The following is a 15,611-nucleotide window of genomic DNA, read 5'->3' as shown; positions in this document are numbered from 1 at the left end:
GAGAGGGGAGCTGGCTTGTTCTGGGTTCATCCCTTGGGGGACTGCTGTGGCTTTGCCCTCAGAGGGGTCTCTCGAATCCCTCAAGTTGGCAGCTTCTAACGGGTCCGACGCCAGGTGTGATTAGGAAGCTCTGTTGGGACAGTGAAGCCGATGCCGGCCTCACTGCAGCTGTGGAACTTTCAGTGAAGAGGTTCGAAGCTCAGCCTTTTTTTCTTTTTTTTTTAATATAGCAAAGGAATCGAAGTCTCTAAATATTAAAAGCAAGTTGAAAAGGGGCGCCTGGGTGGCTCAGTCGGTTGCACGTCCGACTTCGGCTCAGATCACGATCTCGCGGTCCGTGAGTCCGAGCCCCATGTCGGGCTCTGTGCTGACGGCTCCGAGCCTGGAGCCTGTTTCAGATTCTGTGTCTGCTCCTCCCCTGCTCATGCTCTCTCTCTGCCCTAAAAATAAATATAAAAACATTAAAAAATTTTTTAAATAAATAAAAGCAAGATGTAAAAAAAGAGTCCTTCCCCCACATTGACACAGAGCCTTCTGAAGTGTTTCAGGGTATCAACCTTGATTTCAAACTCTTGGCATAAAAAATTACTTCTCAGATCAGAAAGGAGTACAGGGCAGTTCGCCATGTCAGAAGGTCTGAGAACAGTAATGTGATCTTCACGACATCCGCACGGGGCGTGTGGGACCGTCTCTGGTTTGCGAGCACGCGAGGAGAGGTGCTTAGAGATCGGAAGTAGCTTGACAGCTGTCACTCTAGGTCACTAGGTGGGCAGAGGCATATTTGAATCCAGATCTTATGAAGCCAAACTCCTCCTCCTCCCCTGCCCGAAGCGTGCGGTCATTTACCCGCCACTGTTGAGACTCTGAAGTCACTGGGTCTCCAGCCCTTCCTCTGTGTGTTCTGCATCCTCTGGGTCTCTTGATCTTTTCCCTCCTCCATCTTTACCTGTGAACGACTCGTGATGGGAATTTATCCCATATGTAAAGAGCAGACTTCCTTAAACAGCCAGCTTTCAGAGATGCCACAAACACAGAGTAGCAGAGAAAGGACTTTGAGCAGCGGGACGTGACACGTGCACCTTAGGAGAGGCCTGGAGTCCCCATCGGGTTCCGCCGTCAGGCTCGGGGTGGATGTGTAGTTGCAACAGGGCTCGCTCGCCCCTGTCTTGTGAGGAGGTAGATATGAAAGGTGGACCAGACAGACAGCCTGCTGACCTGAGGCCTTCCTGCGACCGTTGCTGCATCGGGGTGACGTGCTGGCCGTCAGGAGGGATCACACCCCGTCACGGGTGTGCCTTCAGGAGAGTCGAGAGATCTCTGTAACACGTCGTAGAAAGGCTGCATCAAAGAACAGGGATGTGGTTTCCTGGCGGTGAAGCGCAGCCCGGATCCACCACCTACCAGGTCCCTGGCACACCGAGTGCCTCGCCCACTGAACCTTGGCTTCCTTGTCGTGAGGTGCTTGACGACTAAATGAGGGAATGAAGGGCAAGTTGGGAGCAAAGCAGGGCACGCGGCAAATGTTCGGTAGATGGTAGCCTTCCTTACTGTATGTGCGGTCACGTGTGGGATTTCAGAAACAATTAATGCTCTTTGTCTTAACTTTAAAAGTGGTTGATGGGGCACCTGGGTGGCTCAGTCGGTTGAGCGCCCGACTTCGGCTCGGGTCACGATCTCGTGGTTCGTGGGTTCGAGGCCCACGTCGGGCTCTGTGCTGACAGCTCGGAGCCTGGAGCCCGCTTCTGATTCTGTGTCTCCCTCTCTCTCTGCCCCTCCCCTGCTCACACTCTGTCTCTGTCTTTCAATAATAAATAAACATTAAAAACATTAAAAATAAATAAATAAATAAAAGTGGTTGATGGGGCACCTGGGTGGCTCAGTTGGTTGAGCGCCCGACTTCGGCTCGGGTCACGATCTCACGGTTGGTGAGTTCGAGCTCCACATCGGGCTCGCTGGTGTCAGCACAGAGCCCGCTTTGGATCCTCTGCCTCCCTCTCTCTCTGCCCCTCCCCCACTTGCACTCTCTCAAAAGTAAATAAAACATTTAAAAAATTTAAGAAAATAAAAGTGGTTGATTGGAACATATATTGTTCTTTTAAAAACTCATAAAAGTAAAGGTTTTTAATACAATACCACTGAGTCAGTGTTATTTTTTAAATTTTGTTTTGTTTTACTTATTTGTTTGTTTAGTAATCTCTACACTTAATGTGGGGCTTGAACTCACAAACCCAAGATCAAGAGTCCTATGCTCCACTGACCGAGCCAACCAGGCACCCCGGAGTTACTTTCTGTAAAGTTTGTGTACGTATAGGGGATTACGAACAGCTTTAGTGTATTATTTTTTTAAATCTTTATTTATTTTGAAAGGACGGGTGGGGAAGCATGAGCGGGGAAGGGGCAGAGAGAGAGGGAGACAGCGAATCCCAAGCAGGCTCCGCCCTGTCAGCACAGACCCTGACGGGGCTCGATCTCACGAACCATGAGGTCATGACCTGGGGAACAGGCTTTAGTTTCTGTTGTATAAATAACAATTTCACATATTGGCTCTACTTAAAAGGAAGTACATTTACTCCGGCTAGTGGTATTTTGTCGCTGTTTGATGTACGGAATCCGTGATAGAGTCTCAGGCTAGTTTTGATAGGTATCTGCCAGCTGTGTAATCCAAACCTAAGAGAAAGTGGACTCTGGGTTTATTGACGTGAGTCCTGATTTGCTCTTGATACATAGGTTCAAACCTATAGGAGATTATAATCCAATACTATTGTTATTTATCTAATAATTGTTCCTGCTTAGATTCTTCCAGCTGTGGCTATGGGGAGCTCTTCAGGTTGGCGCCTATGTTCTTTTGACATGCCCCATCCTTTTTATCTTTTTTCCTTTTTTAACACTTTCATTTCTTCAGATCCTGAAGGCTCATCTTGTATTTTTCCTCCCCTAGATTCATCCATTTCTCCAAGGAGCCCTGGTTCCTTTCATTGGAGAAAGGTATTTAGAAAACGAGATCTTGGCACCAGGGGTGCTCATTCCTACTGGGAAGTCAGTCCCTCTAGACTCAGCAGACAGACCTAGTATGTGTATGATCCATATGTACACACATCTCTCTTTTTCTCTCTCCACCCTCTCATCTATCTTGTCGGGTAAGCATGAGTCCATACCGATAAATAAATGAGTGAATAAATAAATTGGGATGAGGGGACAATTCTTTATAGAAGGACTCCAGTTAATAAATATAGAAGGAATGAGGGGAATAGAAAATCCTCATTAGAATACCAGTGGTAATTTCTACAGGCAAGATAAACTGAGGAACCCTGAGATTAGTAGGTGAAACTTGGAAGAGAACAGGGTTTCGGCAGAGCCTCCAGTGGTTCCCCCTAACTGTTAATTAACACGGCGGTTCTAGCATATGTCCATAAATTGTCTGATATCCCTTCCTTCAGGAGGTGGGGCTTACTTTCCTCGCCTTTGAGTGTGGGCTTCACTTGTTCCTGAAGGATAGAAAATAGGAAGGGAAAGTTAGTAATTTTACAATGAAAGACCCGGAAGATACCACCTTAACTAAATGATTAACACCATCAGTAATAAGCCACATAGATGTCATGTACTTCCTGATACAATGGGATTGAAAAAGCACACATATCACCTCCATCGTGTTCTTTCCTGAAGATCCATAATCTCCGCTTACTTATGAGAATACGTCAGCCCGGCCCAAATTAAGGGGCATTCCGCAGAATACCTGCTTGCTACTCCTTAAAACTGTGAAGGTCATGGAAAACAAAGACACGAACCGTCAGACTGGAGGGTGAGTAAGGGAACATGACGTCTTAATTGCAGTGAGGTATCCTTCACCCTGGAAGAGAAAAAGACATTCCCGGGGAAACTGGGGAAATCCAAATAAAGTGTCTAATTAATAGAATTGTACCAATGTTAATTTTTTAGTTTTGATAAATGTCGTGTAAGGTGTTAACATGAAAAGAGGCTGGGTTACCATAGAGAGCTGTACTATCTTGATAACCCTTGTTAGTCTAAAATGATTGGAGGACGCCCAGGTGGCTCTGTCAGTTAAGCATCCGACTTGATACTGGCTCAGGTCATGATCTCACGCTTCATGGGATTGAGTCCTACATTGGGCTCCTCGCTGAACACGAAGCCTGCTTGGGATTCTCTCCCTCTCTGCCCTTCCCCCACTTGCACGTGCACTCTCTCTCTCTCTCTCTCAAAACAAATAAACTTAATAAAATGATTATGGGGCACCTGGGTGGCTCGGTGGGTTGAGCTTCCAACTTTGGCTCAGGTCGTGATCTCACAGTTCGTGGGTTCGAGCCCCACATCAGGATCTATGCTGACAGCTCAGAGCCTGGAACCTGCTTCGGATCCTGTGTCTCCCTCTCTCTCTGCCCCTCCCTCGCTCAGACTCTGTTTCCCTCTCAAAAGTAAAATAAAACATTAAATAACCATAAGTGACCTGGAATGACTCATATTGTTCCTAAGCCCCCTCCATTCTTATTTCTGACTTATAGGAAGAAATGACTCTATAGTTTCTAGAAGAAAGACGACTGCTTTTGGGGTCGTTTCTAGGAAGGAGATTGCTAATAATTTGTTGGATGTTCCAGGGTCGCTGATACTTGGTCCACAAGTTTAATGTTGTTCTTCTGTTCTTTAACCATGAAAATCATATTTCTAGCTTTTGGAGTTCTGGAATATCTATCACCATTATTATACAGTTTAATCTTACTCAGTTGAAGAATAATTTTAGGTTCTTTAAAATCCATTTCTGCTCACGTATCACTGTCTAAGTAAATCCTCAAAGTCACCTTGCACAGTCGTGTGGGTGGCGTGACAAACGAGAAGCGGCAGCAGGAAAATCACGCTGAGTCACACGGGCAGAGTGAGGCTGGCATTTGGAGCTGCTGACTCCCACCTCTTCCAAGTTTTACTTCCTTTCCTTTCCCTCTTACTGAAATAGAAACGGACGGCGTTTGCAGTAATAGTGGCTAGTGTGAAGTGCAGGCAAGGTCACACAAGCCGGTTCTTTAGTGCCGTGGCAGGAAGGGTCCTTTCGGCTCATGAGGATGGATTTCCTCCAGAGTCACTCGAAGCCTCAGTTCGGGGATAGCGAGGCACTGGCCGGAGGCCTGCGGCGCGGCCCAGGCCTCCCGATCCCTGTTTTGGTCTGTCTTCCCAGTGGTCCCCACCTGCACGCGCAAGCACAACAGTTCATTAGAGCCCTCCCCCACCCCCACCCCCACCCCCACTTCCTTTTTCTTTTTGCTACGGTTGTATTCTGTATTCTGCGCATAGAAACACTGTAAAGAAACGGAATGAGTCTCTTTTAAAAAGAAATTCCATCTTGAACTGTGTAGGCTCTTGCTTTGTATCCTGAAGGAGTGAGACTGACACATACGTGCTACTCGTGGTCAGCACAGGGTCGGGGCCCAGGCTCTGAAGGTAGAACAGCTCTTCTTCCACTGTTGGTTCTGTGACCTGGGACAGTTCCTCACTCCCTCGGTGCCTCAGTTGCTTTGTAGCTACCAGGTAGATGCCTCCCCGGGCTCGACCTCACGGGAGCCTCGCGAGGGTTGACCTGAGGCAGGTGGGCACCCCGCACAGTGCTGGTGCTGTGATCCAGCCATCGGCCAACCTGCCATACGACAGCGCGGGTGAGCGGGGCTTGAAACCTTTTGAAAACCGAAGTGGGGTGCTAACGGCAGTCGTGATGCAGAGGACAGCGGCTGGTCACCACGTGTCTGGCGCCATGCCCAGCCCTGGGTGAGCTGTGGACGTGCGGCATTTAACCCTCGCGGCAGCCCTGCGAGAAAGATGCTGTCGTTGCCTTCTTTCAGGCGAGGGAAGCGCGGCTGGAGGGCCGAGTTCTCTCACCTGCCCGGTGTCACCCAGCTGGCCAGCAGTAGGGCCCAGCGTGGGACCCGGGTCTGTGCAGGGCCAAGGCCTGCGTTCTCTCCAGTGCTCTTGACCGCGGCGGAATGCCGTGCGGCCGTCCGGTCTTGACTTAGTACATGGTTTTTCTCAAGTCCCATCACTGCCTGGTCTTCAAATTACTTTTACCAAAATAAAGTCTGCTTTGTGAGGTTATAAAGAAAGGCAAAGGCAAGCAATCCATGAGTCACTTTAAGAGCTTTTAGTTAATAATATAATCATAGAAAATCTTAAACGTGAACAAAGTAAACGGAACAGTGTGATGAACCCCAGGTACCCAGCAGCCGGAATCAACAGGCCTGTGATTTTGATTTCGTGTGCACGTTTACCCGGTCCTTCCCCACTTGCTTGTTAGCATGTGGGGCTTTTTCTTGAAAGGCAAAATTTGCATACATTACAACGCACATTTCTTTACTGTCTAATATTCTGGAAAACAGATGTTCTCGTGTAATTAAGAGATGGAACACTTCTGTCACCTAGGAAGCTCCTTTGTGACAGTTCTCCACCCCCATCCCAGGCTGCCACTATTCCGGGTTTTTTCCTTTATCCTCTTGTAGAAATTCGTATTAAATGGAATCTTGGAATGTGGTCCCGAGACCAGCTCTGTCGGGTCAGCGTGGACTCTCGGAGGTTCATCTGCACTGTTGCACCCACAGTTGATAACCTTTTTACGGCTGAGCTGCACGCACTGTGACCTCAGCACCCTTTGCGTGTCCGTTCTCCCGGTGACGGGCTTTGCTGTCGTTTTGGTTTGGGGCTGCTGGTGGTAAAGCTGCCGTGAGAACTCGTGCACAAGCCTGCCTGGGATGTGTGTCTTCATTCTTCCTTAGGCAATCGCCTAGAACAGCATCTCTGGATCAGAGGGTGGGTGTATGTTTAAAAGAAACTGCCAAGCCTTTTCTCGAACTGATTACACCTGTTTGCATCCCCACCAGCAGAGAAGGAGAGTTCCAGGTGCTCTGTACCCCCACCAGCGTGCGGTGGCGTCCGTGTTAAGTTGTAGCCGTCCTGGTGAGCGCCGTGGCCTCTTCCTGTGGTTAGTTTGCTCTTCCCTGACAGCCAGTGGCAAAGAATGCTGACTCGTGTGCTTATCGGCCATTCGTGTACCTTCTTTCGCGAAACGTGTCAGAGTATTTCTTTCCTAAACATTTGAAATCATTCATCTGTGAAATCTCTGGGCCTAGAAGGTTTCTTCCTGCGGAGGCCCCCCCTCCCCCACCCCTCCCCGGCCCCATAACGTTGGTCACAGCGTCACTTGTAGTGGCGACCAGCTGGAAACGGAACGAAGGAGTGGGGCGGGTGGGGCGTCATGGTACGTCTGCACCGTGGGATGTTGAAGAATCAGAACGATGCCAAATGATACAGGGTCCTCGTAGGTTTTTTTTATTTATTTTTATTTTTTTTTAACGTTTATTTATTTTTGAGACAGGGAGAGACAGAGCATGAACAGGGGAGGGTCAGGGAGAGGGAGACACAGAATCTGAAACAGGCTCCAGGCTCTGAGCTGTCAGCACAGAGCCCGACGCGGGGCTCGAACTCACGGACCGCGAGATCATGATCTGAGCCGAAGTCGGCCGCCTAACCGACTGAGCCACCCAGGCGCCCCTTCGTAGGTTTTTTTAAAGCTCCATTGAGATGTAATTTAAATTTCATCAAATCCACCCATGGTAGGAGCAGTTTAGGAAATTTATGCAGGTGTCCAGCTGCCGCCATGATCCCATCTAAGAGCACTTCCGTCAGCCGTGAGGAGGCCCTTGCTAACAAATTCCGTTTCTTTGGGAAACATGGGGCTATTTTGGTTTTCAGTTTTGTGTCACATTTGGTAATTGTGTTTCTCAAGGACTTTGTCTCTTTAAGTTGTCATATTTCTTGGCATACAGTTGTTCGTGTTACCCCCTTTCGGCTTTTTAACATCTAACTGTAGTGATATCGTCTCTTTCACTCCTGATACCGGTTGGCAGTGCTGGTGTTTTATGTCATTTTTTCCTCCATTGGTCTTGCCAGGGGTTTATCAGTTTTATGAATCTTTTCAAAGAATCGTTGTTAATTTCCTTTGTTGTTTGTTTGTTTTCTGTGCCATTGATTTCTGCTCTTCCATTATTGCTTTTCTTCTACTTTGGTTTAATTTAGTGTTCTTATTCTGCTAAAATTTTTTTTTTTAACGTTTATTTATTTTTGAGACAGAGAGAGACAGAGCATGAACGGGGGAGGGTCAGAGAGAGAGGGAGACACAAAATCTGAAACAGGCTCCAGGCTCTGAGCAGTCAGCACAGAGCCCGACGCGGGGCTCGAACTCACATACCGCGAGATCGTGACCTGAGCCGAAGTCGGACGCTTAACCGACTGAGCCACCCAGGCGCCCCTTATTCTGCTGTCTAAAGGTGAAAACTTGGGGCGCCTGGGTGGCGCAGTCGGCTAAGCGTCCGACTTCAGCTCAGGTCACGATCTCGCAGTCCGTGAGTTCGAGCCCCGCGTCGGGCTCTGGGCTGATGGCTCAGAGCCTGGAGCCTGCTTCCGATTCTGTGTCTCCCTCTCTCTCTGCCCCTCCCCCGTTCATGCTCTGTCTCTCTCTCTATCTCAAAAAAATAAATAAACGTTAAAAAAAAAAAAAAAAATTTTAAAGGTGAAAACTTAGATAATTGGTTTTTAACTATTTCTTCCTTTCCAACATAAGCACTTAAAGCCATAAATACACTTCTAAGCCCTGTTTTCCTGCATCCTATAAATTTTGATATGTTGTGCTTTCTTGTTGCTTGGCTTAAATGTTTTCTAACTTCCCTTGTGATTTCTTCTTTACCCGCGATTCATTTACAAGTGTGTTGCTTAATTTGCAGGTGTTTGGGATTTTTCTAGCTAACTTACTATCATTGATTTCTAGTTTACGCCCATTGTAGTCAGAGAACAACATGTTCTGGAAGTCTTTGTATTTGGAAATTTATCGAGATTGATCTTTGGGTCCAGATATTCATCTGAGTGGAGAGCATATTCTAGCTCCAGGTGTTAAGTAACAGGTGTTATGTAAAAGCTCGTTAGGTCAAGGTGGTTAACAGTGCTGTTAGGATCTTGGATCTCTTGACTGGTTTTCTGAATGACTGTTGTGTCACTCAGTTGTGTCTCAGTTGTATAGAGAGTATTGAAACTTCAACCCTTTCTTCTTTCTTCTGTCAGTTTTCACTTGTGTATTGAAGCTTTCTTACTTAGCACACACACATTTGTAGCTGTCATGCCTTTCTGATGTATTGTCCCATCACTATGAAGCATTATAGATAGTAATAATCTTTATTTAGGGGCACCTGGGTGACTCATTCGGTGAAGCATCCGACTTCAGCTCAGGTCATGATCTCCTGGTTCGTGGGTTCGAGCCCCATGTCGGGCTCTGTGCTGACGGCTCAGAGCCTGGAGCCTGCTTCTGATTCCGTGTCTCCCTCTCTCTCTGCCCCTCCCCCATTCATGCTCTGTCTCTCTCTGTCTCAAAAGTAAACGTTAAAAAAAATTAAAGAAGTAATAATCTTTGTTTTGAAGTCTAGTTTGTTTAATATTAATATACCCACTTCTTCCCCTTCAGCTTAGGGACTTTCTTCCTGCAGACTGGATCGGTTAGATAAACTTTTCTGTAAAACCCTTCCAATAAAATGAAGTGTTGACATTTCAAAATTAATATTTTTTATTCTTTATTTTTATTTTTATTTTAATATTTTTTATTCTTTAAAGACTTGGACCCGGTAATATAATTTTTCCAGTTGCGGAAAAACGCACGTATGGGGGATCTTGTCTCTTCCTTTTGGAGCAGAGGCTGCCTGCGCTCCTCTGTGTCCAGTTCCACGATCGCTTCGGTCTCCAGCAGGACAGTGAAAACGAACAAAACCCTGAATGTCACCTGACCACAAAATTCAAAGCAACTCCAAGGCGCAGAAAAGTGGTTAATTCCAGTTGTTAGATATTTTTCATGATTTTTAAAAGAACAGGGTTTATTTGTATTTTATTAAAACAAAATATTGTTGGGGCACCTGGGTGGCTCAGTCAGTTGAGCGTCTGACTCTTGATTTCAGCTCAGGCCATGGTCCCAGGATCGCGGGATCAAGCCCTGTGTTGGGCTCTGCTCTGAGTGTGGAGCCTGCTTGAGATATTCTCTCTCTCTCTCTCTCTCTCTCTCTCTCTCTCCCTCCCCCCCAATAAAATTTAGTAAAATATTGTTATTTGAACAAAGCTAGTGATACTTAGATGAAAATGTCTTTTTAAATGTATTAGTTCATTATTTCTGAGAGAAATGTCTGTGGAGACACGAAAGAATTATGTCTACAATAAGCAATAATGTCTTTCAGGGTATGATAACAGGTTTTCATATTAAAGTTGAGCAGAGTGGATACTTGTTCGTCTCAACGACCAGGCTGTTTGACCCTCCGGTTCGGAAAACTTATTTTTTTCCTATAGGGTGTTCGGAAATCAGAGCTATTGCCGGCTCCACTGGTCTCTTGCTCTTTCCACCAAGGCAGGGTTTCCCAGCCTTGGTACTGCTGACATTCAGGCTCAGGTTATTACTTATTGTGGGGCCTGTCCTGGGCCCTGTGGGATACTGAGCATCAACCCTGGCTGCTGCCACTGAATGCCAAATGGAACAGTATGTTACAGAACCTGTGACAGCTAACGGCGTCCCAGACATTGTCAAACATCCCCTGGGGGGCAAGGTCCCTCCCCCATGAGAGCCACTGACCTACGGCATGCCAGGGGTAGAGGCATGACAGGCACAGGCACGGGGTGGAGGTGGGGTCTCCAGCAACCTAGCCCTGAGTCAGGAGGCCCCCCCCCCCCAAGGTGCGGGACCTCGAAGAGGGGCTCAGTGGTCTCCTCCAGTGCAGACCCCAGGGAGAGGGATTAAAAGAGGCTCTTCCATCGGTTGCCCATGTGCCCCCACAAGAGTGTTTCACTTGATCTTTCTTTCTTCCTATTGCCTGATTGGTGTCTTTGTTCACCTCCCCTGTCCGAAGGAAAAAAGGTGTTCCTATCATGCCACTCAAAGGATGGTCTGGAGCGGTGTGTTCTCTGGAACCCTCGTTCTAAGGGTTGGTGACTAGATAGTTTGTAAGAAGTGATCCTAGGGCAAAAAAAGTTTGGGACATGTTGGTTTCAATAAAGGTAAACTTTTGTGGGATTTTTTAATGTATATTTATTTTTGAGAGAGAGAGAGTGAGCAAGCATGAGTGGGGGAGGGGCAGAGAGAGCGGGAGACACAGAAACCGAAGGAGGCGCCAGGCTCCGAGCTGTCAGCGCAGAGCCCGAGGCGGGGCTTGACCTTACAAACCGCGAGATCGTGACCTGAGCCGAAGTCGAACACAAACCGACTGAGCCTCCCAGGCGCCCCGATTTGTAGGATTTTTGAAAACTTTTCAACAGTAAAATCAACAGTAGTTTATGGCTTTCCAAAAGGAGCTGGAGTGGGCCTATCTCAAACTTTCTGAGCGTGAAGTTCCTTGATAAAGCATTTTCTAGAGGAAGAATGTTCCATGGGACATATTTGGGAAGCATTGTTCTAAAGGCATCTAGGGGAGGCCGTGATGCTGGCGAGGAGCAGGTGGTGGGGTAGGCACTAAGCTGACAGAGTGAGCGGAGAGCGTCATGATCTGGTCTCTGCACACGCCAGGCCGAACACGGTGGTCACGAGAACAGCGAAAGACTCCTATTCTGGGTAGTAACCGGCTATCCTGAGCCTCTTGAGTGCTGACCCTTCCCACCTCCACCCTACACCTGGCCCCTGGCCGGCACTCCCCAGACCTCTCCTCTCTCCAGAGCTAAAAGGTTGGTACCTGGTTCAACAGGGGCCCCCTCCGTAGGACCTTGTTCCAGCGCGGTGGGCTCTGTCTTTTCTGGTTGGTTGTTGACTGTGATGCACAAGTTGCTAACATTTTGCAGATGTCGTCCTGGGTGTGAGGGAAGCAACAGGGGAAAGTAAATGAAAGAGAGTCTAAAACTTTTAGTCAGAAATATCCTTACACTCAGACTATTCAGGCTTTTCTCATATACCAGGCTCCCATTTGTTGGCTGGCACGAGACTTAACATATTCACAGTGATTTAAGACAGTAATAAGACACTATTGGGTATAACTGCTCTTTGAAGAACCAGACAAAATGCTGAGCTTTACACTGTATATTAAAAGTTGGCAGAACGGAGTTTTGGCAGTTCAAAGGAAGAAGACTATTCCCACAGTTAGTTCCTTTCAGAGCCGAGGCCATGGAAGTCTCTGGTGGATCTAGTCGTTTGATTGGACATGACCACGACCACGACCGTGACCGTGGGCCCGTCCATGGGGGGTTATCTCTTGGAAGCGGTCTCTGGAGTGTGGTGACAGCCGGCCCATCCCCATCTGCTTCCGTCCCACTCACGTTGGCGAGGTTTGATGTAAACGGCGTCTGGCAGACCCGTCTTCGTAAAGAAGAGCTGGCGGTAGGTAAGTCACGCCTGCCGAGGGAACGCCAGCCGCCCGCTGAATGAAAGTGAGAAAATGTACGGCTTTCGTGAAAGATAAGGAAGATTAGCGTGTTCGTGGAAAGTTGAAATGGGTATTTTCAGGGGGTATTTCTGTTGCTCAATTGGTTAGTTCCCATAAACTGATTAATAGGAAATTCTAATGTTTGTTTCCATGTTTACTAATTATAAAAGAAACCACTAAGGTTTCTAAGGGAAACTACTAAGGGAAAATTTGAATAAATGTCCAAAGCCATAAGAACCTTGATTTTTATCAGATGATGCAGAACGAGACATGTTGAACGTCACCTGCTGGCGGGAGAAGTACTGAGTCGATGAACTTGCTTGCAATATGTGTGAGGTTCTCCGTTGTGATCATGGGTAATAAATAATGATTGAATAACCCTAATCTGAGGCTGACTTGAATTATGAATTAGTTATTTATTTTTACCCACGCAATAGTATCGAGCAAGTGAACAGTCTACGGGAGATACAAGCACTGAGGCGCCTGAACCCACACCCGAACATCCTCACGTTGCACGAAGTGGTTTTGTAAGTATTCCTGGGGCTTTACAATGATCTGCATTTGATGACAACGATCAAATCTCTTTTTAAGGAAGAAAACTGTGGCAGACATTTGAAATATTTGCTTTGTAGCTCAGGGAGTAATGATTCTCATTTTATCTTAAGTCACGTATTTATTTGGACAAATGTGTATCTGATTCCTAACGTGGAAATACCTTCGTTTAGGTGATTCCCTATCATAAAAGTGGACAGAATTCAAACGGTTCCTCTCCCGTAGCTCAGTGAGGCTTCCTTGTAGGCAGTGGCCTGTGCATCCGAGGCCTCGAGTGTGAGTTATGGGCAAATGGGAAAGCACTGTGGTCCTGCATCAGGGATTGTCATGTGTCAGGGATTGTCCCTGCCGGCTGTCACGTCTGCACCGTGTCAGGTAGTGTGACCCCCCCCCCCCACCTTACTATGGTTGCTGTAATTTGGGGGACTTGTCACTTGTGTTCTAATTATAGATTAGTCTCCTTACGTGAGGCTCACCTACCCATCAGGAAGGCAGGGCACACCTCACCTGCAGGTGCCGGCAGTTCCGCACTGCCCTTCTGGACTCTGAGCCGGGAACTCGGACCCAGGGTTCTGGAACTTGCCTTTCTGTGCGCCCTGAGAAGGTGCACGCTCCGTGAAGCTCTCCGTGGCGCTCCGGGCCGCTTTAAAACCAGCCGGGACACTACGGTCTCTGACGAAGTGCAGTGGGTTTTCATCAGGGAAGAGAGCAGTTTGAAACTCACAGTGGAATGTCTTGTCATAGCCGCGTGGCCTCCTGGCCTGGAGCCCGCGGTGCGCACTGGTCACAACACCGCCCACTGCACGCCGCGTCCTGGGCACTCTCCGGGCCTGCGTGTGCGCCCCCCTCCAGGCAGCCCCTCTGGAGGCGACCTGACTAGTAGGGTCTGGAGTGACACGTGCTCCTCTGCCGAGGGCTCAGGGGCCTTCAAACAGGGCAGTGTCAGCTCCAGAGAAGCTGGCAGCCCGGCCAGAGGCCTCGGTCCCCACCCCGTGCAAGGCCTGGACCCCACCTGGGCTTGGGGTGACCCGTCTTCCTCCCTTTTCCCCTGACTGGTTTGTGGATTTTTGTCTCCCCATCATAATTTATCCCAGGTACATGGAAGAATCTAGGTAAGTTAGAACTAAATTTGCAGTCACGGAGCATGAATTAAATTCTTTCTCCTCTGTTTTGCTTAGCCGACTCTCGACCTCCTTTCTCCTTTCTGCCAGTACTTAGTTCTATATTTTTAAGACACATCTCATTAAAAAGGGGGGAAGCATTTAGAATTTTTGCTTAAAGTGGGATTTTACTGTTATCTTATTATATTTTATTTTATTTTTACTGTTATTTTAAATTAATTTTAAATTAATTTACTGAAATAATTGACTGAAAATCGCAACTTCTGTTTCAGTCACTATGCCCCAGGCTTTGAGGTGGGAGAGCTTTATGTTTACCAGAAATGTGCACAGATGAATTAAATATTTGATGATAGTTTCTGATTAAGACAAGAAAAACATTTTTAAAAACCTGATTTCTTCTTCAGTGACAGAAAATCTGGTTCTCTTGCACTAATATGTGAACTTATGGACATGAATATTTATGAGCTAATACGAGGTACGTAGAATAATTTGCAAGCTAATCTAAGATCTTCTTCTAAAGCCTGTCGTTCACGTATACTTTGTTTTAGTTCTCAAAATCCTCAGTCACCTCTTGGGAGGAATTTTTCTGGCAGTCTCGTCTCCTCAACACAGGGCGGTCAGTGAGAAGTAAAGCCATCTAGGTCCAGGCTGGCAGGTGACACGGGTGCTCAGGCCTTCCTCACCTCAGGTCCCTGCAGGGGACGCTGTGCCGCTCCAAAGGTCACTCTGGTGGCTCTGCCTCAAAATAAGGCAAGGCTTGTCCCCCAAGATCCTCCCTCAGCCGAGAGACGACCACCTTCTATTCAGATCCTTATAAAGTCTTTCTCGCGCGTTACAGGATGCTCATTTATTTACTTTCTTCTGAACGGCAGAGCTCCGTTCAGGAAAGCACAGCGCCCGAGCCGGCCTCAGTCGGGGCTGGTTTGGGAGGCTGATAGAGGGCACCTGAAGGAAAATGGAGGCGGATGGTTGGCCCACGTTCAGCAAATATCCCTGGGGGTCTGACTGCACAGTTGTGTTAGATGTCAGGACAAATGAGCCTCGTAGCTGTCCCTGAGAAAGCACAGAAAGTGTGGTATTTTACCGATCGATCACACGGTGCCGATCGGACAAATGAAAACAGATTTGCTTTGTGTTATGTGAGTGACTGTTTATGGCTTGAAAGAACAATTTAAAAACTGCTGTATTATCTTAAACAAATCAGGCCAGACCAAAGGTGGTATGGAATGTGGCATGTAGCATTTTTGAGATCAAGAAGCTATTTTTGTGATGAGGGTGACCCTGGTGTGGAAGAAGCACATGAAGAGTTGGAATAAAATTGTGATGAAGTCAGGATGTGGGGAAAAGCGTCATTATCAAATTAGTAGGTCCTAGATGCGATTTGAACTGTGTGCTTTAGTAGCTCACTAATAAAATAAATAGTAGAAATAGGCAAGCTTTTCTACACCCACAGAAGTTGATGAAGAGCTTTTGGATCTTTTCGAGAAAGTAGGAGATCGCCTTTTGTCTGGGCATGTAT

General features: G+C 47.3%; 1 protein-coding gene across 14 annotated transcripts in view; it reads left to right on the top strand.

Annotated features, from left to right (window-relative positions):
- The window catches only part of MOK (MOK protein kinase), a 69,444-nt gene that overhangs the window by 23,728 nt on the left and 30,105 nt on the right, over positions 1 to 15,611 (top strand). For 7 of the 14 annotated variants that reach the window (XR_008417359.1, XR_002083716.2, XR_002083715.2 and 4 more), the window contains exons 3-4: positions 12,857 to 12,946; positions 14,497 to 14,567. The exons of 3 other annotated variants lie outside the window; for them this stretch is intronic. Coding sequence is in view for 2 of the 11 variants with exons in the window: in XM_019462301.2 (XP_019317846.2) it covers positions 12,857 to 12,946; positions 14,497 to 14,567 (161 nt within the window). In the remaining 9 variants the exon portion in view is untranslated. Of the gene's footprint in view, positions 1 to 10,137; positions 12,947 to 14,496; positions 14,568 to 15,611 lie in introns of those variants that run through there. 4 more of the 14 variants (XR_008417360.1, XR_008417363.1, XR_008417362.1 and 1 more) reach the window with 4 other exon arrangements.

This window comes from Panthera pardus, unplaced genomic scaffold (genome assembly GCF_024362965.1).
Source record: "Panthera pardus isolate Hobbes unplaced genomic scaffold, ASM2436296v1 HiC_scaffold_24, whole genome shotgun sequence".
Classification (NCBI taxonomy): Eukaryota; Metazoa; Chordata; class Mammalia; order Carnivora; family Felidae; genus Panthera; species Panthera pardus.
This window is presented reverse-complemented; position numbering and strand designations above follow the sequence as displayed.